Below are 22994 nucleotides of genomic sequence, written 5' to 3'. Positions count from 1 at the left end.
AAAGATCGAACTCTTGACTTTTCGGATCTAGAACTCTAATACCATGTCATGAACCCATTCATCCCAAAAGTGTAACCTGACAGGACAATATAATACTAATGGTTATATCTCTGATACTTCCTAAACTTTCATTGTACACATTATACATTTAAGCTATTGGTTTCCTATAATTTCTCTTTCAAAATATATCAATGGTAAAAAGTCCATGCGGTAAAATGGTTCAATTAAAATGACAAGAAAAAAAAAAGAAGAAAAGAAAATACATATAATAATTGGCTTGTTATGATTGGAGGAAAAATAGTACGTTAGAAAGTAATTAAGCACAATAAATGGGGAAATGAAAGGGCAGCAGAAGCACACGCAAACGCAAGATATATGTTTGGTGGGTGTAGATCTCTAATTACTTAGTTATGTCACAGCCATGGTAACCACCAACCTGTTGGTCTGTAGGATAAAGGGCAGTAAAGGAAGCACATGTTTTTGTTTCAATTATAATCAAATGGCAAGAATAGAGATTAAGAGATTTTATGGGCCCAAATAAGGGAATTAAAGGATATTATTATTATGGCCCAAGTATAAGAAATTGGCGATGGTATAATCATATGATGATGTGATGCATATATATGAATGACATGAATAATGGAATGCAAGATTTCATAAGAGGTAAGTAAGAATGGAGATAGAGGGGGACCATTCCTGTGGCTGAGGCTCAGTGTACCGTATCATTTCATCACACTCAGATCCATGTGAACAATTCGTACTACACACCGTATTCTCCACTTACTATCAAATAGTCACCATAGTAATTGCTTTGCTAAGCCTGCACTCCTTTTGTTTTCTTTTCAAACTGAATTTTACTTGTACTCGATTCTCTCTCAATTCAAACAATTAGTTACTCTTTATAATATATTTAATAATTTAGATCAAATAAATTATATCATTATGATTAATTTCATTTTTAATTTAATTTGAATTTTGATCATTTAATCAATTAAATAATATTTTTTAAATTAAAGAATTATTAGAAAAGTCACATTTTATAATTTTATTTCTTTTTAAATCACTTATTTAATGATCAGTTCCAACACAAAAGAAAAAAAAAATCAAATAGCACAGACTTTTGCTTTAAAAAAAAATCGTTTTTCATTGAAGCAAAACTGCAATAGCCGTGAATCTAATCTTAAATGATAAATATGTTGGGCTAACTAAAAAAAAAAACCGAAAGAGTATATATGTAGAATAGTTGCATACAGATCAAATATTTTGTAACATATGCAAATTACAGAACTTTATTATAAGGAATTTAAAAACTAAAAACAGAGTCATTTAATTTGGCTATAGTAAACCTTCTTAAAATACAGTTCGAAGGTATAATATAATGTTACATATCGTTGCGATTTTTCTTCAATAAAAAATAAAATTTCTCCGAATTTTTTTTTTTTTGCATTAATTTAACTTCAACGGAAGAATCACCGGGCGTCTTTTATTTTTGTTTTTCTTAATTATTAATTTGTTCCTCTTAGGATTTGAGTTTTTGTTTTTATTTTTTCGGAATTGATGAACAAATAGATGGTTTGAAAAAATAATTGTAAAATGGATTTTTTTTCTATTAACTCTTGTAATTTTTTTTAAGTATTATAAATAATTGATTAAACTATCATAATTTAAGTCAAATTAAAAGTTATATCTTGTGTCTCAACTTCATTAAGGACGCATTTTATTTTGAGTAAAGTTAGGAATCAATATTATATTAATTTTTTTTATTAAAGACATGGAAACTCGAATTCGCGATCTCTTATATTAGTTAATTTCAGTTAATATTATAATAAGATTTTAAATAAATCTAATATAAAATTTATTAAAAATAAATTTTTTTACTTTAAATTTTAAATATTTTTTTAATTAAAATATTTTTATTTTTAAAAGTTTTAGATTTTTTCCTCTTATATTAGTATTGACAACAGTATTAACTCCCAAAACTTTTTTATTTTTACCCTTCACTTATCCAAACCTTTTTTTATTATTATTGACTATAATGTTTAAATTTTGAATAAGAAAATTAGTGCAGCCTTCTAAGCATTAAACTTTTAAATAATGTTTAAACTTTCGAACTTCGATGTGTCAAAATATGAAAATCTTAGAATATAAGGGTATGTTGTCTATTTATCATCTTAACTAATGGTACCTTTATTAATATTATATACAATGAATAAGAAAATTGGTGAATTATTAGTTACATTAATTAATGTCTATTAATTCACAAATAATCTTTAAAATAATTTCATTTTACATCTTTTCATAAAATGATTTGGATGTAAATCATTAAAAAATCTCTTGTATGTATATCATTCTCCATGTATATAAAAATTGGGAGCATGGTCTCTTCTCATAAAAATTTAGGTGGATGATTAATTAAGAGTGCACGATCAACGGCTACTAGATACATATATACACTTAATCCATACTATATTATTGAATATATAATCACGTGCATTAGGTATAGGAGGATTCTGCATATCAATAAGCACTAGTGACCTTGATCTAAGTAAGTGCATATGCGTCTCTAATGGCACTAACTGTTTTTATAAAAATATCTATACTATCACTGTAAAAGAAGCGGCTTCATTTTTTTTCTTATAAATTTAAGTAAGGAATAAGCTTTTACGTAAACTAGGGATTGACATATCAAAAATAAAGAATAGCAACATTGACTTAAAAACTTTCACTGAAGTAAAAAGAAATACAAAATTGTACATATACACAATTCATAACCGAAAACACACACAGACATATATATGATATTATTTCTCAAAATGAAAAACAAGCTATATATTCAAGCGTCAAATGTTATTAACTTGTAATAACCTTAAATAGAAAATCCTCTCCAGGCCAGAAGATAATTTTGATTCTTGTTTTTTATAAGAAGAAAAAATAAATAAATAATGCTGACATGCATGCCATTTTATTCTGTGTATATTTTAATGAAAAGAGAATAGTACACTACTTATATGGTTAATTTTACGCTGCTCCTTTAATTTTTACATGCAAATTATATATATTATTATCTATTTCTCTTCTCCACCAGACAGGCTTCTTTGCATTCCCTTTTCACCTTTCTCCCAAAATATGTAACAAACATATGGTAAATGTTTTGTTTAACTACATATATGCATGGAGTATATTGGGTGTGTAGAATGATTATTACAACGTTATTTTTCTCTATTGAAATTGTTTTTTATATGAAAGATAGGGAAATTTGAACCCGCAACTTTTTAGATGAGAATGAGGAGACTATGCTATTTGAGCTATAATTACTCTCTATTGAAATTATTATTACAGTGTTTTAGTGTGTGATGAATTTTTGTTTGTATTATTTATAAGCTAAGATACATAAGATGATTAAACTCTATTCCGACTCCTAACTATAATAATATAATTACATATTTGAATTAGTTTAATAATCAATTCACTAAGTTTCAAAAATTTGAATTTCATTTGTCGAGTTCAAAGATACCGTGAAAAACGAATAATCTTATGTTATATGAACCAATATTAGACCTCAATTTAAAACCCTAATCTGCATGATGATTGGAAGCTAATAACGATTGAATATAATGGTACGGTGAAGATGGAAGTGCATGATCTGTTAGCAAACATCAAATCTTTGATCAGCTATTGTTTTCTCGAGACAAAGCATTTAACTTTTGCAGCGCAATATGTGCGCACTTGTCAGAAAATTCTATCGCAAAAGTAACCTCAAATATCTAAATATATTAGGTTTAATTTTCTATTACCATACTATTAAACATAACACAATCTTTCTTTGATTTTGATCCCACCTTCTAACTGGATAAGGACTATATAATTCATCATAAATTAAAAGTTTATTTAAAAATTTGTTATTAATCAATAAATTATCGTATGCATAAAACAACATTCAAAAAATCTCGACACTTTCTTAGAATAATAATAATAATAATAATGAACAACACTTCAGCTGTATCTCTTAATTGTTTATAGAAACAAGCTAGCACAGTAGGATAAATTAAACTAACGCTAACTAATTCAGTTCTGGTAGTAGTTCATGATTTGTTTCTATATTAAAGCCCTAGTTATTAGCATTAGGTGAGAACCATTTTCAGCATTATCATCATCATCATTATCACCAGGTTGTAACTGTTTCAGTGTTTTTGTACCATAATTATTGGAACCTCACTCAAGTTATATATATATTCCCATAATCTCATCAACTCACACATTATATATTAAAAATATATAGACTTTTGTATAATTTTTTTTATTAAGAAGCATAAATATATATATAATTTTGATCTGCTTTACACTGGTGCTATAGCTACATGATCATCATAATAATATAAATAAACTAAAGCTGGCTTCTCCCGAATCATATTATTATTGTGCAGAACAAAATTTTATAGTGGAGAGAATATCCTAATAAGCCTGCTTTTTCTCTCCTCCTATTATTTTAGAGATGAGGATGGAGATATCATTAGATTCCAAATATCTGAGTGAAAATATAAAATAATAGTTGTGCATATGCATAGTACTAATTGGGCAAAGTAGCATGAAAATGTTGAAAACAATTTGAAGGAAGATAGAGAAACAGTAATTTTTAAAACAAATAGAGGGGAATTGAATTGAAAGGGCCATGGAATTGAAACTCTCAGATTCCACATTTTTGTGACAGAGCCAATCATTCAATGCGGACATTCAAAGAGGGCCCATCGAATGAACGGTCCTGATTGATGGAAAATTATGTGGGCCATGATTCCCCCAGTAGTAGGGTCAATTTAAGACTCACCATGGACCCTCTCTCTCATCAAAACTAATTAACTTAATAGAAATTAAGGAAATGATTAAATTGAATTAAAAAGAGAGAAAAAGAGAAAGAAAAGATTGGAGGGGAATGATCCACCTGTTTGTCAGTGACATTGTAGATTGGTTTAGGCAATAAGAAGCATAATGACCCCACTACCTGAGGCAACACCTGGAACCGATAAGGCTCATGACCCCACCGTCCTATTAACCCCTCCCTCTCCCCCTCTTTTCTCTAAAATCTTAATCATTGATGCAGTAAACCTCGAGATTCATGGCAGAGATTTAGAATCACCAATGATCAAAAAGCATTCTAATTTTTAATACTACTACTTCTACTTCTACATCTACATCTACATCTACATTTTTTTACTCCTCTCGCGGTAACACTGTTTTATCCCTTTTACCCACTCCACCAGGCTTTGTGGCCCAAAAAGAAAGAATGCACGACCAAACAAAACTAATTCATCCATGTCCGATCTTTTCTACTTGAACCTTTCATAGTGAAATAATACATACTTAATTACTTCTAGATTAGTATATAGTATATACTCTAAGTGGGTATGTTTTCTAATATTTTAAAAACAAATGTGCATTTGCAATAGCAATATTATTGTTGTGTTTAAAAATTAGGCACAAGGGTAATTAATTAGCAGTAGTGTATTATATAATTATTTAAGAAGAAAATTAAAATGTTGTTAGGTAGGAAACTTAGCAATGGCGAGGGGTATGGTGGAATGGGAATGCAAGCTAAGCTAATTAAATGAGTCGTTTTCCTCTCATCATCTTCAAACATAAAAAGCATAAAATTACAAAAGCAATTATAAAAGGCTCTATGACAAGAAAGATAAAATAGAAAAAGAAGAAAAGAGAATTGCACAAACAATGATGATAAGATATCGTGTAGTGGAATGAATAACTCAAAGGAAAGGAGACAATAATTTTTTTTTTTAACCACAAGTAAAAAAAAAAATTGAAATAAGAGGTGAAAAAAATTAAAATTAAAAACATTCAGCCAAATACCCAAATGTTAAATAGTGTCATCATCTCTCAAACCCTAAAAAACCCTCATTCATCATCTCTTGGGATCATATTTTAACCACACCAGAAAAAAAAATTTAACTTGTGGAAAATTAAATAAATAAAACTCAATTTTGGGAAGAAAGAAATTGAAAGATCAAATAGCAAACCTCTCTCACGTGTGTTAAAAAAAACACATCAAATGGATCATTCAAAGTTGTACACGATGACGACGAAGATGAATTGAATTCACAGCTTCAAGATCCTTTGAATTATTATTCGATGATGATGATCAGTATAATCAAGAGTGGTGGCTGGTACTATCGTGTCGATCATCGGTTCCATCTCGATGATGTTGATGAGAGCCACTGGCCTGAGACGATTCTGAAACTCCGATGACCGGACGGTAACTGCCGAGACCGGCGATCATATTCAAATGGCTTTCGTTGACACTGCCTCCGCCACCGGAAGAACCTAATTGCTGACTCGTCAACAAAGCCATAGGAGTAGGGAAGTTCATAAAGTGCAAACCACTGGAAACGGTTCCACGGTACAACCCACTGTTACTAACCTGCGTTGGAAACGTCCATATAGGGTCACCACTCATAACCTGAGGGGCATTTTGGGAATTCGCCACCATCCATATGTTGGCCGGAATCTGAGCTGCGTGGCTCGCCTGAATCGCGCCTGCGCTTGATTGCAGCAGGTAGCTTCCCATTTGGTGCTGTGCTGAAGAAGATAGGTCGTGTTCCGATGGCGGCCTTCTCTTTCTCCCTAACGAACCTTCTTCCGCGCTTGTTTCAGATAAATCCAACGTGGAAGAAGAAGAGGGAGCGCCATGGCTCTCTCTCAGTTCTTGCTTGAAAATATTTGCGGTTAGGGTTTGCTGTTGCTGTTGGAAGTTAAGGAGAGTGGTGGTGTTGTTGTTGCTGTTGTTGTTGTTACTGGCGGTGGTGGTGTCGGACGAGAGGGTTATTCCGGGGAACAAGGTTCGGCGGTTTTGGAGGGGGAAGTTAGGGCTGAAGTATGAGGATCGGAGCTGGGATGGTACGGACATGGAGGAACCGCTGCTGCGGAGGGAGATGTTGAGGGACGTGAAGTTTGCGGGGATTGTTCCGGTTCCGGTGGCGGCGATCACGGCTGGCTCCGCCTGCTGGAGGAGCCACTCGATGGTCTCGCCATCGGACTTGTGGCCGAGCTCTCGTGTCAGCTGGAACACTCTGGCTGCACAGAGAGCTGGCATTCGGATGCGGCGGCCACGGCCATCGACTTTTGTATGGCGGTCCTTGGTGGATGTCCGCTTAGGAGGAGGCTTCTTTCCAGAAGGTTCAGAGGATAAAGAAGGCTGTATTTGCTGTTCTTGTTGTAAGGCTAATTGGTTGTTGTTGCTGTTGTTATTGTTGTTGTTTGCAGTGTTGCTGTTTGGATTGGATCGGTTTGAATTTGAAGTGGATGGTTCTGCAGATGAGATAGCTAGGGAAGGGTAAGGGGAGGAAGTTGAGCACGACGCTGCTTCTTGATCTTCTTTCTTCTCTAGAAGTTGGAAGGGGAAGTTCTGTCGGTGGTGGTGGTGTTGGTGATGATGGTGATGGTGGTGGAAGTCATCACCTCCCTCCATGATCGCATGAAGAGTCCAAAAAAGAAAATAAAATGAAAAAATTAATAATAAAAGCTTGGGTCAGTTGAGTTTATTGTGTGTGTTGATGTTGCTGAAGTTCTTTTTCTTTTTTCTTTTTTTGAAAGAGAGTGAAATGAGTGAGTTTTATAGTTAATAATCTATATATGTGGTGGGTCTTTGTGAAGAGAGGATTGTGTAAACTGTGTATAGTTTATGTTTGGTTTGGTTTGGTTTCTTTGTATATAGGGCAAGGAATTTTATTTGCTTTGAAATTGATGAGTGAGAGAGAGAGAGAGGAGAGGTGGGAGGGGAAGAGCTTTAAGCAACAAAGATAATGAGTGGGAATTATATTGGTGAGCTTTAAAAAGCATGATATTTTTTATTTTTCCAATTTGCTTTCTTTCCTTCATGTGTTGTACTGTATGTATGTATGTATGTGCTGTGTTTGAGAGAGCTTTTTAAATTTTAATTAATTAAATAAACAAAGAAACATAAACATATGTATGGATATTATGTAGAATTTTTTCTTTTTGATGGTTTGGTTTATTGAATATTGATAATGATAAGCTACAGCTAAACTTGAATTGGAAAAATAGAGTTAAATGAATTGTTGTGTAAGTGTATGGGTTCAGAGATCCACGTGAGGTGCTCTTTTTACGATTCAATCCATAAAGACAATGGTGGCCGATGTGGGACCCGATCCCAAGTCAAAAAATTGAAAGACCTGTAAAGGAAAAATTATCAAGGTGGGTCCCTTCCCATTCAAGTAATCATTTCGTTTTGCCTTTGCCCTTTGCCCTTTGCCTTAGGCCCCTTTCCCCTTTTCCCCTTCAACTTTGGGATTCCTCAATTCCCCTTTGCATTTTGCATTTCCAACCCTTCTTTTTTCTTCATTCTTCTTTCAATTACACACAAATTAACCACCCCTCCCTCCCTTCAACCTAATAATCTAACATAGCTATCATTAACACACGTATCATAAATAACAATCATCATTCATTATTATTTCTAATGCTTACAAATTATTTGTGTGTGTGTGTGTGTTGGGCCAAGCAAGAAGCTGCTAGCTATATGGGGCTACTCATTTAGGAGGATTAATCATCTAAATTTGGGTTCATGCTTATAGCTATGCACATATTATGAATTCCGCTTTCTCAATTGAACTTGAAATGAAATCAAACAAAACAAATAACATCCTTTGCTACCATTAGGATCGGAATCATTGAAACACATTTAAGGGGAGAGAAAAAGACAACATATACAATTGAGAATGGAGTTTTTTGGAGTAACACAAAAGAAAAAAAAATCTATATAAGATTATCTTCTTTAGAATTAGGACCACCAAGTGGCACATGGAAATGGGATCTAAATCCTTGTAAAGTTTCAGAGAGAACAAGCAGTCACTATATTATGCTGTATATATTGGGAGGTCTATTTCAACAACTCTACTACTATTGGATATGTAGCTTGCTAGAAACTCATTTCATAAGTGGTGAGGTTTTATTTTGTTCATTCAATTGGAGAGTTGAGGCTGACATACACACTCTTATAATTGAGTGCTTTCTTTTCTTTTCCTCTATTCTGATCATGTCATCCATCACCAATCTCCACACACACACATACAAATACAAATACAATTATACCATTCCCAATTTCCTTTTCTTTGCATTTATGAACACCCTATTCTTTCTTGTTTTAGAACTTGCCATTGACCACAAAAGCAACATTAAATTGACACTTAGCCTGGACTTTATGTGACATACATGCATGTAATAATATAATAATATTATATTACTTAATCTATTCTAAAAATTTTAAACATATTAAACTAAGAAATAAAAAAAATAATACTGGAAAATTAACACTATAATAGTTAATTTTAGCTAACAGTATAATAAGTTGTCAAATAAATCTAATATGAAATTCAATAAAGATGAATTTTTAGTGAGTTTAAATTTTAAATATTTTTAATTAAATTTTGAATTTTTAATATTTTTATTTTTAAAAATTTCATATATTTTTTTATGTTAAGTATTGATTGTAATATTGATTATGTAATGTTAACTCATGCGACTTTCTCTCAATGATATTACCGATTGATCATCAAGTAATAAGCTAATTTATCTATCCTTTTACTAGTACAGGAAGCTAAGAGAAGAGATAGTGATGGTTATTAATATATTCAAATAATGAAATTAAAATTGAACCCCATCTAAAAAGATACATATACCAATGCTAAAAAGTAATTAAGACAATGATTCTTGAACTCTCTCGGGCTTCTCCCCGGACCGGGAATATATCCAAACTATTCCTTTTTTTCCCATCTTAGTTTCTTCGAAGTTGTATATGTATGTTCTTCCACGCACCTATCTATCTACATGATGGAATCAAATAGTTTATGCTTTGAATTTTGAAATTCATAGGAGTGAAAATCGAGTTGTACTTTTAGTTAGCAGTCTTAAATAGTGAAGTTGCCTCAGTTATTATCACATGCAAGCGAACCCCTCATGAATAACGACAAAGAATCCCTTCCCCCTACGGAAAATAGCTCTTTCTTTCTTTTTTCCTTTTTTTTTATTGCACATATACATACATATATTCATCAAATAATTTATTGTGGCATGGCTTCAAAAGTAAAACAAGCTAAGCACGACAAATTAATAACGTTAATTCCAATTAACCGGCGTTTACCTTTTACCTTTTCATGAATTCTATTTTGTCATTATATAATCTACTTTGTTTGACCCATATATAATTTGTCATTAATTAATATAATAAAGCACGCATATCAATAGCTAATGGCAGCATTGCAGCTTAGTGAAAGTTGATTTTCAATTTTGTTGGACGATGAAGTGGTGGAAATTGAAATGAAATAATTAAAAATGGTTAAACGAGTTGAATTTATTATGTTAGGGGGAGGAGAGAGTTGAAAGTGCCCACGTGAGATTCCTCAGCTTTTTACAGCATATTATGTTGTAAAAGCTCTTGTCGCGAAATTACATGCCAAGAAAGGCAAAGACTAACGTACCGACAAGTTGACAAAAACTTAAAACGCTCTCTTCCATTCTTGATAATGACTCTAAAACGCAATAGTAAAATTTCCTAGTCAAAATCAAACTTATATCATCAATCTTGTTCTTGTGTTCTATAAAATGCATCAAATCTTATATTTTGGGCCTAACCACCTAGATAATGTTTCCGATCCCTTCACACAACAACCAGAGTCAGCTTGTTCTTTTTTTATTTTCGTATTTTTTTTATACAATTTTAAAATAGAAAATACAAAAATAAAAATAATGAAAGTATATAAATCAATTAAACCTTAATTTTTATCATTCTTATGGTACTTTTTTTTTTCACCACATGCAAAATTCTCATTTATATTAGATGAATACGTTTGATTATATATTTAAGTGAATATCTTTTCCATCTTTAACTATTTGTCTGTGGGACATGTCGTCCCAATCATTCCTAAACCTCTAAACGGTCCTCATCCTGAAGAAGAATTGGACAAGTCGCCTCCCAAAACCAATTAGCAGTGTTGCCCATATAATGTGTCAGTTTGTGGTGATGTGGCAAATGTGTCAGCGCCACATCGCAAGGAAAAATTGTTCTAAAGACTAATTGTTCCTCCCCAAATACCTAACGTCGTCAGAGATGGAGAGTGAGAGAAGTATAAGAGACATTGAACTCTTTGGCTTTCCATTAATATTTTTTGTTTACTCACACATTCACAAAAAAGCCCTAAAACTTTGTCTTCCTTCTTTGTTTCTTTCCAAATTACAGTGACATTGTTGCATGTGGTGTTTCTGGAGATGATATGTTGATGAAGTTGAAAAGGACAAACAAAGTTAGTTGTTACTTTCTCGCACTCATACTCTTCCTATTCTTGTTTTGCTTTTTGTTGTATTATGATGAACTCATTTGATGAGTGATTTTTGTTCGAAACTAAGCTAACTATACGATTTTGATATTTTCGTGGAATTCTATGGTGAGCTAGAGTTTCGTGTATTGTTATCTGTACAAGCTAGAATACAAGATATAATCTTGATTAGTATGTTCTGTTTATTTTACTAGGTGATATTTTATGTCTATTGTTTTCCTATATTGAAAGTTTGATAAACAATTTAAATAAAATATTGTGTTATTTATGTAAATGCCTATTTTTGTTATTTTTGTGTTTAATCATGGTGAAAGGTTCGAAAGAACTACGAAGGGTGAGTTACACTATAAAGATGGTAAAGTAGAGAAATTTTCTCTAATAGATGTGGATGTCGTCAATAAGAAGGATTTGGAGGAGTTGTTTAGAGGACTAGAATATCTGGAGTATAAGACCATGTTCTGGCATGATCCAACTGTGTTGGTGTTTGAAAATGGGTTGCATGTGCTCACTAGTGACAAGAAAATAAACGAAATATGTGACTTTACACTTAGACACAACCTGAAAGAATTCTTCTTATACTTTGAGCATTATGTAGATCAGCCTTGCATTCTCAGAGACAATGTGGTGGTGGAAGACTTTTCTGAAGAAGATTTTATACAGGAGGTAGCTTCTTTTGATGATGATCCTTTGGAGGAGGCTCAATCATTATCTTCATATGATTCCTACGAAAGTGTCTAGGATGAAGCTTATAAGCCTCCACCTCCTGGGTATGAGAGTGATAGCAATGACGAATCTCTAATACCTGAAAGGAGAACGAAGAAAAAGAAACCTAAGTTACCATTCAACACCAAAAATAGTCAAGGAGATACACTGGGACCAGGAGGAAGATGCATGTTTTGAATGGTGATAATGGGAGTGGAGATGGTAATGGAGTTAGCACTGGACATGACAGTGGTCCATTTGACTAACTTTCTTATGCTAACATTTAAATATTAGAAGTATTATATATTTTCTATTCATAGTAAGTATGAGGGTAGATTGAATGGTACCTTTTGTTGATCAGAAATGAAATTCCAACCATGGATATAGTGGTCTTCAAGATCTTCTTGAAGTAAAGTGAGATACCACTTCCAACTCTCTTTTGTCTCACTACTAACCACAGCAAACGCAATAACGTAAAAGTGATTTTTTGCGTCCTGGCCCACTGTTGAAAGGAGTTTTCTCCCGAAATAGCCCTTCAAAAAGCAACCATCTAATCCAATCAATTTCCTACAACCCAATTTATACCCCCTCTTACATGCATCTAAACAAATATATAACTTGTCAAATAATAGAGGTGACTGGAAGATGGGAGTAACATCCATCAATGCAGTGCTCCCGGGATTACTCCTTAATAACTCCAAGAGATAATGCCTCAATTTGCTATACTGTTGTCTCTTGTTTCCAATGACACGTTCTCTTGCTTCTTTAAGTGCTCTATAGATTGATCACAACATTATAATCTATCTTGATGTGGTCATAAGCCTCACTTAGGGTTATGTAAGGTTGAGTGAACAACCTCTTTTCTAGCTTGTTGGCCACCCACTTTTGATCTGTCATATTGCTTCCAAAATTTCCTCCCGCAAGTGTGAGTGGGCACATATGTCTTGATTTGGTAACTCTTCAGTTGATTATTCTAGGCATAGTAAATTAGCCACGGACAAGGGTTAGTTCTACCACTCACAGCACCTGCAGTCACAGCCCCACCAAGCACAGTCCCACCATTCCCAAACCCAACATTCACAGCTTCTTCTCCCATGGTTCCAGCATTGACACATGTATCCTTTGTATTAACAGGATTCACATTCACACTGTGCACATTGTTTGCTTAATTTCCTTGCACAACTACTTCATCATTACTTTGCACATTTCCACCTTCACTAGTAGATGCCTCCTTAGTCCCTTTTGGTTTTTTTATCCTCTCCAATCCATGATCATAATCACATCTCACTCTCATTTGATCATTCTTGATGTACCTAATCTTTCTCCCCTCATAGATGACAAGATCCTTCAGAGCAGCCTTAAAGCTTTCAATTGTTGCGAATTCCATCCCCAATACAACGTACACCTTGCTTTCCAAAGCCAGCATTTTCATTAAACTGTGGAAACTCATACCTCTCTCTCTCATCTTCAGAACTCTCTGGAGTTAGCAGTGTTTCTGACTCATACTCAAAAGTAGGTTCTTCCTCCTCCTCATTTTGTATACTTTCTTTATTATTTTCAGCACCATTGTTGCCAGTACCACCAAAATTTGGCACTGGAGTTTGTGATGAAGTTGGACTAGTATTCATGTGTCTAACATTGCCTAGGAACATAAAATTGGACCCAACACCAGCTGGCCTACTACCTTTGGGCCACCAGATTTTGATCTAAAACCACTTGGTCCTTCAGTTTTTGTCCTTGCAGATTTTGGATCCCTAACACTTTGCCTAATTGAGCTAGGCCCACTTGTTTGTTTCTTGTCAACCTTTGACTTCTTCTTCTCCATACCACTCTCTGGTTTTTTCCCAGTTTTACTACTCTTTTTCTTGACAATCACACCATCGGAGTCACTGCTTTCATCTTCAAATCCTGGAGGGGGTGGTTTATATGGTTCGTCCTCAGTGGTTTCATACCCATCATCATCACTAGATTCCTCCTTCGCATCTGCATCACCCTCAAAGTCCAAGTCGATATCCTCAAGTGGAGTAACCATTATCGAGTGATCAAAATACAAATGAAACTCATCAGTGCCCTTGTTCTTTTGTATGTTCTCGCGCAATTGATTAATCTCCAAATCTTCTTTTATTGGGTGCAGTCCACTCTCTAAGTTAGCAGCCGTAACATCATACCAATACATAGTAGTGTAGTTCAAATAGCCTAACTCTTTGAACAGGGTTTATAGGTCAAAGAAACAGATAAGATCAACATCCATCTTAGAAAATTTCTCAACTTTTTCATCCAGATAAAGAAAAACTCCTTTGTTATCCCTAACAAAATGCCCACCATGGTGAAAAACAGGAACCACAAATTCCTCCATTTATCTGCAAGAACAACACGTTTAATGATTAACAAACATAATCATATAATTCTAAATTTTGACAAATTCCATAAAGGAAAAACAAAAACAAAAACAAAAAATCTACCTTCAACACCGTAAAAACTAACAACATTGTATACTACTTGTGAGTGAACATACATGCAAAAACAAAATTAGAACTAGCAAACAATGCCATAGCACGTTTTGTGCTCTGTACCCCAACCCAAAAAATGAATCAGTAAATCTAAACTAGTTTTTCGGACAGAAAATAAGAATATAATACATTCTTACCTTCTTCAATGCAAGTCTTGATTAGTCCTTGTCACTCTTATACGCAATTCCGTGCTTCTGGATTTGAGCATGAAGCGTTACAAATGGTAACAGAATACAGAATTTTATCAACGTCATCACGATGGTGATGTGGGAGATGATGTAGGAGATGATGTAGAAGATGAACGTTCAAACAATGTATGATTTTCTCTGTAAAAAACTGAACAAATGTGGGGGCTAGAGTCTTTTACCTTCATATGAAGTGAACAGAGACTTTTTATATTCCTCTCAAACGCGAAAAACGATGCCGTTCTGCTGACGAGTATAGGAACTAATTTGTCCAGCCGCATCACCTGACACGTAGCAGTCCACGTGGCCTTCAGATGTGCTACTTCAACATTTTTCATTGGTCACAAACGGAGAAATCAAGCCAAGGACTAAATTGTCCACCGGAGAAAATTTTTGGGGTGTTTTTGTGTATTAATTTTTTTGGGACTAAAGTGTCCGCTTTTAAAATCCTTAGGGACTAATTTGAGTAATTACTCTATAATCTACCATAGTCTCATCACCACTACAAGTTAAATCTGAATTATGATTCTATTCACCAAGTTTTTGTAATTTTACTTTCAAACTCATTCTCCTCACTTTCATTGAGACCTCATTCTTCTCTTTTTTTTGGTTTCTTTTTTGATGTCCTATTTAGCTCTTCTCCCCTTTTTGTATTTTTTTTCTAATAACTCCACTTTTGATTCGACCCATTTTTTTAACAGGTCATCTTTCTTAAACTTACTAAATTCTAATATAATATATAGTAATTTTTTTTGAAAGAAAGAAGCCCAACACATCAAGTGGAGCGATAACAAAATAACCAATGGAATCCATAAAGCAAGCTACCCAACTCAAAATAACACTAATGTTTATCCCATTGTCATCTCCAGCATTGCCATCAATAACAAAAAGGATCCACACCTAACCACTCATTATAGTTCATGAAGGACATATGAATAATCTCATCAACCCCTTTTCCTTTATTCTGAAAAATACTTCTGTTCCTTTCTAGCCAGATGTTCCAGATAATCGCACAAAAACTCATCAACTACATCTTGCGCTCTTCCTTGCTAGCTGATATCTCAGTCCAACTTATAAAATGCTCTTTCAACATCCTCGGGTATGGCCATTGCCTTCCAACAAATGATAACCAAGCACACCAAACCTGCCAAGCAAAATCACAACCAAGGAACAGATGGTGACCATATTCAGTAATTTTGTTGCAGAACACACATACAACATCTTCCTGGTGGATAACACCCAACCAACTCAGCCTCTCCTTTGTATTGACCCTACCAGTCAAAACAAACCAGACAAACAGTTCAACTCTTGGTAGAACTAAACCTTTCCAAATTGTCCTTGTAAAGTTGTAACTTGTTATATCCTCTGGAATGATGTCCTCCTGTAGTACCTGCATAAAAGAGTTAGTTGAAAAGACCCCTTGTTTATCAAATTTCCATACTACTCTATCCTCACTCCCATAAGCCAATTTGACCAGCCTTAATACATCATACAACTGGTTCACTAGATCCAACTCCCATTGGAATAGCTCTCGCCTCCATTGGAAGTTCCATATCCACTCAGCCCCATCCCAAAACCTGCAATCACCTATAAAAGACCCCCTTTGGTTTGATACTGAGAAGAGTCTCGGAAACTAATCTTTCAGAGCACCACCACGCAGCCAAACATCCTCCCAGAACCGAGTTCCTCTTCCATCACCAACCTCCATAGCCAACCCAATAATCATCTTTTGCCTTACTTGCTGATTCTTAAACTGTATCTGACAGATATCCTTCCAAGGATTCCCCTTGATAGGTAAAACTTGAGAGGACAGCAACACATTTGGGTTGAGGTTATTACAAGGGCAAACCACCTTCTTCCACAGCGGACAATCCTCCTTTGAAAATTGCCACCACCACTTAAATAGAAGGGCCGTGTTTCGCAACATGGCATCTCCAACACCCAATCCACCAAGCTTTTTAGGCGCCTGCACCACCTCCCACCTGACCAAAGCCATACCATTCCTACCATCTTCCTTACTCCATAGAAATCTTCTCTGTAAGGAAATAAGCTTCTCCGCAACAGCCTTTGGCATCTTATACAGGCTCAAATAATATACGGGAAGGCTATTTAGTACGGATTTAATGAGCACCAACTTACCGAATTTATTGAGATCCTTGGCTTTTCAAAGGCTGAGTTTTTCCTCTACTTTGTCAACAATTGGCTTCCAAGTCTTCACCAACCTTAGATTAGCTCCTAGCGAGATCCCCAAGTATTTTACTGGAAGGGAAGCTTCCTTGCAGCCCAGCACGCAGCACATACGTCGTACCCACTGAGCCTCACAGTTGATCGGAATTAAACTCGATTTATCAAAGTTGATACTTAACCCCGACATCAACTCAAAACAGCGAAGAATCCTCTTGTAGTTCTTAACGGTCTCTTGCTCCGGGGGGCAGAATAGAATGGTGTCATCCGTAAACTGAAGATGCGATAGCTCAATATGATCTCTACCAACCAGTAGCGGAGATATACGCCCATTTCTAACCGCCTCCCCAAGCATTCAATGTAGAACATCAACAACGAGGACAAACAAAAAAGGAGAGAGCAGATCACCTTGTCGTAGGCCCCTTTCCATCTTAAACGGCTTAGAGGGCAAACCGTTTATCAAAACTGACATAGAGCAAGTACTAACACACTCCATAATCCACCCCCTCCATCTTTTTCCAAACCCCATTTTCTGTAAAACCAGATCCACAAAGCTCCACTTGACTCTATCATATGCCTTCTGGAAGTCTAACTTTATTATCACCGCTTCCTTCTTTCTCAGTTTAAGCCATTGAACAGTTTCGCAAGCAATAAGAGCCCCGTCATAGATTTTTTGCCCCTTAACAAAAGCACTCTGTGTCTCACCTACAAGTCGTGGCATTATTGCTCGCATTCTCCTAACCAGCATCTTAGAAATGACTTTGTATACACACGCGACCATACTAATAGGCCTAAGGCCTTTGATTTTCTTTGCTATAGTAAACTTAGGAGGCAGTGCAACCCAAGTGAGATTAGCATCCGCCGGTAATCTGGAGGACTGGAAAAAATCCAACACTGCTCTCGTGAATTCAGAACCAATTTCATCCCAACACTTCTTTATGAAGTTCATGTTGTAGCCGTCACTACCAGGAGCCTTAGATGATTCACAATCCCATACTTCTTCTCTTACCTCCTCAGAAGTCGGTTGTATCTCCAAAGCCATAGCATCATCCTCACTGATCATCTCCACCAGACCATCTCTAAACCCCACCAACAGAGACTTCTCCTGATGATATAATACCTTGTAGAAGTCCCTGATCGTAATCTTGATTCTACCTTGATTCCTTATCAATCTTCCATTAATGACCAGTGTATCAACCCTGTTGTTTCTCCTTCTCGTCGAAGCTATGTTGTGGAAGTACCTCGTGTTTTTTTCCATGTCCCTCGCATGTCTTGAACGCGACATCTACTTCCAATGTAATTCTTTCCTCACATACCATTTCTTACAACATGTCACAAGCGCTTTCCTTCTTGCCTCTACCGTTTCATCATAAGCCCCGTCGCCCACCATATCATCAATCTTCTTAATCTCTTCCTCCAACTTCAAAATTTTGTTGTCCATGTCCCCAAAATTATCTTTATGCCATCTTTCCAAAGGAATTGCCAAAGCCTTCAGCTTATCTATGAATTACAAATCTCCTAACTCTCTACATTCCTCCTTTACCATCCTCATGAATCCTTCATGTGTCAACCATGAGTCAAGGCTTCTGAATGGTCTAGGGCCACCTCTCAGTCTCTTATCTTCCAGTATAATAGGAGAATGGTCAGACAAACCCCTTGGACCACCTCGTAATTGAGTCTCTGGGAATTCCTCCAGCCATTCCAAGCTCACCAGGGCCCGGTCAATACGGCTACAGGAACGTTTTCTAAACCAAGTGAACTTGCGATCATTAATCGGCAAATCCACTAAACCCATGTCTTGTATCCAGTTCTTGAAATCCTCCGCCGACAAGGCTAAGCTATCGGTGCCTCTCCTTTCTTCAACATGTACAATCTCATTAAAGTCCCCTATGAAACAACAGGGAACCTGACATAGACCAGCTATGTAACTCAGCTCCTCCCACACAACAAGGTTCTCATCTCTAACGTGGGCACCATAAACCAATATAAAAGCACAATTAAAATTATTCTGTAGCAGAACTCCTTCAACACATAGCCATCTCTCACTTTTATAATAATTTCTAATATAAAAAAACCATCTTCCCATATTAGCAACAATCCGCCAGACGCACCAGTAGACTCAACATATTCCCAACCAACACAACCATTCCCCCATATTTTTGAAATGTCAAACTTAGTCACTGACTGTCTTTTAGTCTCTACGAAACCTAGCATGTTTAACCTATATTTTCTCTTAAGGTCCTTAACCATCCTCATTTTCCCGTCACCCCTCAACTCCCTAACATTCCAAGAGCTAATAATCATTTTAAATAATTATAGCACATCTTTTTTTGTGTTTTGGGTCTGCTCCGTCTAGCTTTTGCCTTCTATTTTGCCAGTCTTTTTTCCGAGTAATTTCTTTATTCTGCTGTTGAAGAGCTGCCATAATATCCTCTTCTTCATCATATAGTTCCACTCCTGACTCCTTCGCCAATTCCCAAGCCCTTTTGTTTTCTAGTAGCTGCTTATTCAATCTTGAACTCTCATTATCACTGGCTTCATTATCGTTTGCAAGCGTTCTGTCCTCAATATTATCCTCATCATCACTGAACCCATCTCATTCCTGATGTTCTGGTAAAATTCGGTCGCAGGTCGCTTCAATTTTTGGGCCTGTAAAGACGTTTTGTTGAACTCCGCCACTGTTCTCATAATCATCACCGTTATAGTGTCCATGATTCGGTCCATCATCCATACCCTTGACCCTTAGTGCCTGTTCACCCGTCCCTGGATCTGTTACCTTTTGGTGCCCTTCCTCCATTACCAGATATCCTCCGCTCCCAACCTTCCTGGTCCTGTCATCATTGTCCAATGCGGATTCACCAACAAATTCGCATGGTTCATCTTCTACGAAGAACGCCGGTGAATTCGACAACCCTTCACCACCGCCTTCAATCCGGATTTCTCGCCGCAGCTTCGGCATTTTCCTTCCCGCCGACCCCTCGCTCCCTTCTGCTCCAGGTCGTGTTCGCAAACTGGGACCCGCGCCTCCCACGTTATGCCGCACGTCTCACGTAGCTGCAACAAGGTCAGGCGCGTCTCTCCCCTGCTGAATTCTCCTAGGATGACCCGTTCTCCTCTAACCCGGCCCAGAAGAGGTTACCGCGTCACCAACATGATGGATTATGTTACATCTTGGGCCTTCGTGGCCCACCAATTGCCTGCATCTGATGTTTCCTTCGTTGGCCGCTGAACAGATTTTTGTGTAGCTGACCTTATAACCTCCTTAACCAGCCCATTAGACTTGCAACAAAAATCCCAGGACACTGTTAATTATGAGTATGAGACGTTACCAAATTCATTTGATTGTGGCTTAAATATTCATAACTCCATTCGTTTAAAATTGTTTCTGAAATGACCAATTTGTACTTGTCTTCAACTTCTTTTCACAGACCTTCCATTATCAATTCTGCTGCCTGGTCTGTACAATTTATTGAATTTAATGGACTTTTCGACCTCATCACTACATAATTACAAACCCTTTCACATATATTTTTCTGTTGTTTATATCTGAATGCTTCATCTTCCACAGTTACTACCTGAAAATTCGTCCCAAAAGTTTCACGTCCCACTTCTTTCACCAACACGTCAAAGCCACTAGTGCCAATTGTGATATGGATCCATTCATTGATCACATCTAACACACAGGTGTCAATTTGTACACCGCCAACACAAAAGAACTGGCACGCTTCCGTTACTTCATCGCATCCGACTACCTTACCCCATTAGTTTTCTATTATCCTGAAAGTATCCATGGACCTCGCATCCAACGAAACCCCGAAACATTCCAACCAAACTCTTCGAGTTTCACTCTTCTCCGACTCGTCCCATCTCCATACACTATGAAACAACTTCAACAGACTATCCATTTTGAACGTGTAAGCCTCTTCCGCATTTATCAGACTGTCAAATGTCAACAGAGCTTTATATGCTCCCATTTCTCGCACCTGAATAACTTGAGGAAAGTTCTTTGCAACCGATTCCTTCAAAGTCCTATAGTCAATGGCTTTCATCGTTCCACCTACTAAGCTCCTCTGCAACCAGATCAAGTTTTCTTTCGCCACCACCACTTCCACCTTCTTTGTCCACCCATTCTTGTGTGAATCTCGTATAGTTTTCTCCTTAGTTAATTCTTTAGCAGGGGCAACTGACACTTTCTGCTTCTCTTCTCCTTCTGATGGCGACTGACCTTATAGTTGTACGTTTTTCATTTCCTTCACATCAGACGTTCTTTGATATTTAGCTTCCCCCACGAAGACAACCTTCCCCCTCAACCGCATACGATTCATCTCTACTATAGCCTTCAAGGCTCTTCCTTTCGTAGTATATCGTATGAACGCAAAGATGTATAAGCCACCATTTTTTGTTTTCTTGATAACTATATGTCGTTTATGCGTCCAGTCCAATTAAACAGTTGAAAGAGCTCCCTCTTGAAAATGACTTCTGGAAGATTATCTACAAATATTGAGAATGACTCGTGCTCCAAACACCGATACTCTTCTCGGTTCCAAACTCAAGGATCTTTAACCTGGCCTACCATTCTAGCCCTCATGTGTTTCCCACCCTCGCTCTCTCATTCTCTCTCAAAGAAAGAAAAATTTATAAATTTTGTTTCTATATTTTAAATGTCAATATTCAAACAAAATATTATTTTTATTTTTATATTAAAAATAATTTCTAAAAAAATGGTACCAGAAATATCTAAATCAAAGTCAACCTCATCAAATAATAAATAGGAGAAAACTAGCATGATCTACTTTATTATTGTTTTCATTTTTATAATATATAGTAATTAAAATCTATTTTACATAATATTTTAAAAGTTAGATTGGATTTGCTGTTTAATTGGATTAGTCGAGAATTAATGAACCATTCGTCTAATTCAATTTATGTATCAAATCCCAGAATTTGTTAAATCACTGTGATTTTTCAATTCAGATTAAAATTATATATATCCCCAAGAAAAAAGAACAATAATTTGGAACCATCCCTAACCATAAATTCTAATAGATCTATCACAATTAAACGTCGCCTTCTCTTCTCTCATTGATGAAGCTCACTTCTCTGCTGCTCGCTTCTCAACCCATGTGGTTCAACTCTGTTTCATAGTTCGTCGTTGCTGTATGCTTTTGTTCACCTTTTGTTTGTTGCTGCTTCAACCTTTCCTTATCCCTGTTCGTTAGTGCTCGTTGGTAATTCCAATGACCAAATTTCATGTCAATCGTTAATTTAAATTTTAAATTATGATTCAATAATAGTTACTTCATCACCGTTACATCACTAAATCTTTAAACCGTTCTCTTAGTCGGTTTATCATTGATCGAGTTAATTCTCATAATCATGATTATATGATATGAAATTGGAGCACTTGCTTATATATGGAGAACTAGAGATTGTTGATTAAGATATATAATTATTTATGTATCTCTTTCTATCAGTTTAAAATTTTAAAAAAATTAATTTCATGATATAATAATAAAGTTTTTATGATCTAATGTCTAAAATTTAATTTTCGTTATTTTAAAAAAATATATAAAATAAAAAAAGAAAGTGTTACGTTGGGTAACCGGAGATTAATGGGCTTGACTCGTTGGGATGGCCAAATCGTCTGGGGAAGGAAGCCTTTGAGTGGGTTTGCACCTTTAGGGCCTCCGTCCAACTTGTACGTGTGAGAGAATGGGGGGTGGTACCTGCAAAGACACTCCGATGCCTAAGTCAGCAAGGATGTGAGCAAGTCTAGAGAGTATTGGGACTTAGAGATACCTGAGGGGTGTTAGTGTATTTATAGTGGTGAACCAATAACCACCGTTGGAGTAGTTCCACCTTTTAGGGTGGATAACCGTCCCTTTATCTTAGGGAGGTTACGATATGGCTTCTGGAAGTGGATTAAGAGATTTTAGGGGCAATTATTATCTGCCAGCTAATCTCTGCTTCCGACTTTGTTGGGTCAAGTCGTGGGGAGCACCGACTTCTTAAGAGAAGGTCGGTGTACTGAGGTGCCCAACCTTGTGGGTTGGATC

The 22994-nt window shown here is 36.0% G+C and overlaps 2 protein-coding genes across 2 annotated transcripts; both read right to left on the bottom strand.

The window, feature by feature from the left end:
- Positions 1-5831: 5831 nt before the first annotated feature.
- LOC107467910 (transcription factor TCP14) lies at positions 5832-7785 on the bottom strand. The gene has a single exon (XM_016087135.3). It carries the CDS (start codon positions 7472-7474, stop codon positions 6158-6160), a length of 1317 nt encoding a protein of 438 aa, XP_015942621.1. The 5' UTR covers positions 7475-7785; the 3' UTR covers positions 5832-6157.
- A 7996-nt stretch (positions 7786-15781) lies between these two features.
- On the bottom strand, positions 15782-16307 carry LOC107470653 (uncharacterized). The gene is made up of 2 exons (XM_016090048.1): positions 16248-16307; positions 15782-16144 (listed from the first exon to the last, which is right to left on the bottom strand). Exons 1-2 carry the CDS (start codon positions 16305-16307, stop codon positions 15782-15784), a joined length of 423 nt encoding a protein of 140 aa, XP_015945534.1.
- Between the last annotated feature and the right edge of the window lie 6687 nt (positions 16308-22994).

This window comes from Arachis duranensis, chromosome 1, assembly GCF_000817695.3.
Source record: "Arachis duranensis cultivar V14167 chromosome 1, aradu.V14167.gnm2.J7QH, whole genome shotgun sequence".
Lineage (NCBI taxonomy): Eukaryota > Viridiplantae > Streptophyta > Magnoliopsida > Fabales > Fabaceae > Arachis > Arachis duranensis.
The sequence above is the reverse complement of the archived record's forward strand: the minus strand, read 5'-3'. Positions and strand labels throughout refer to the sequence as shown.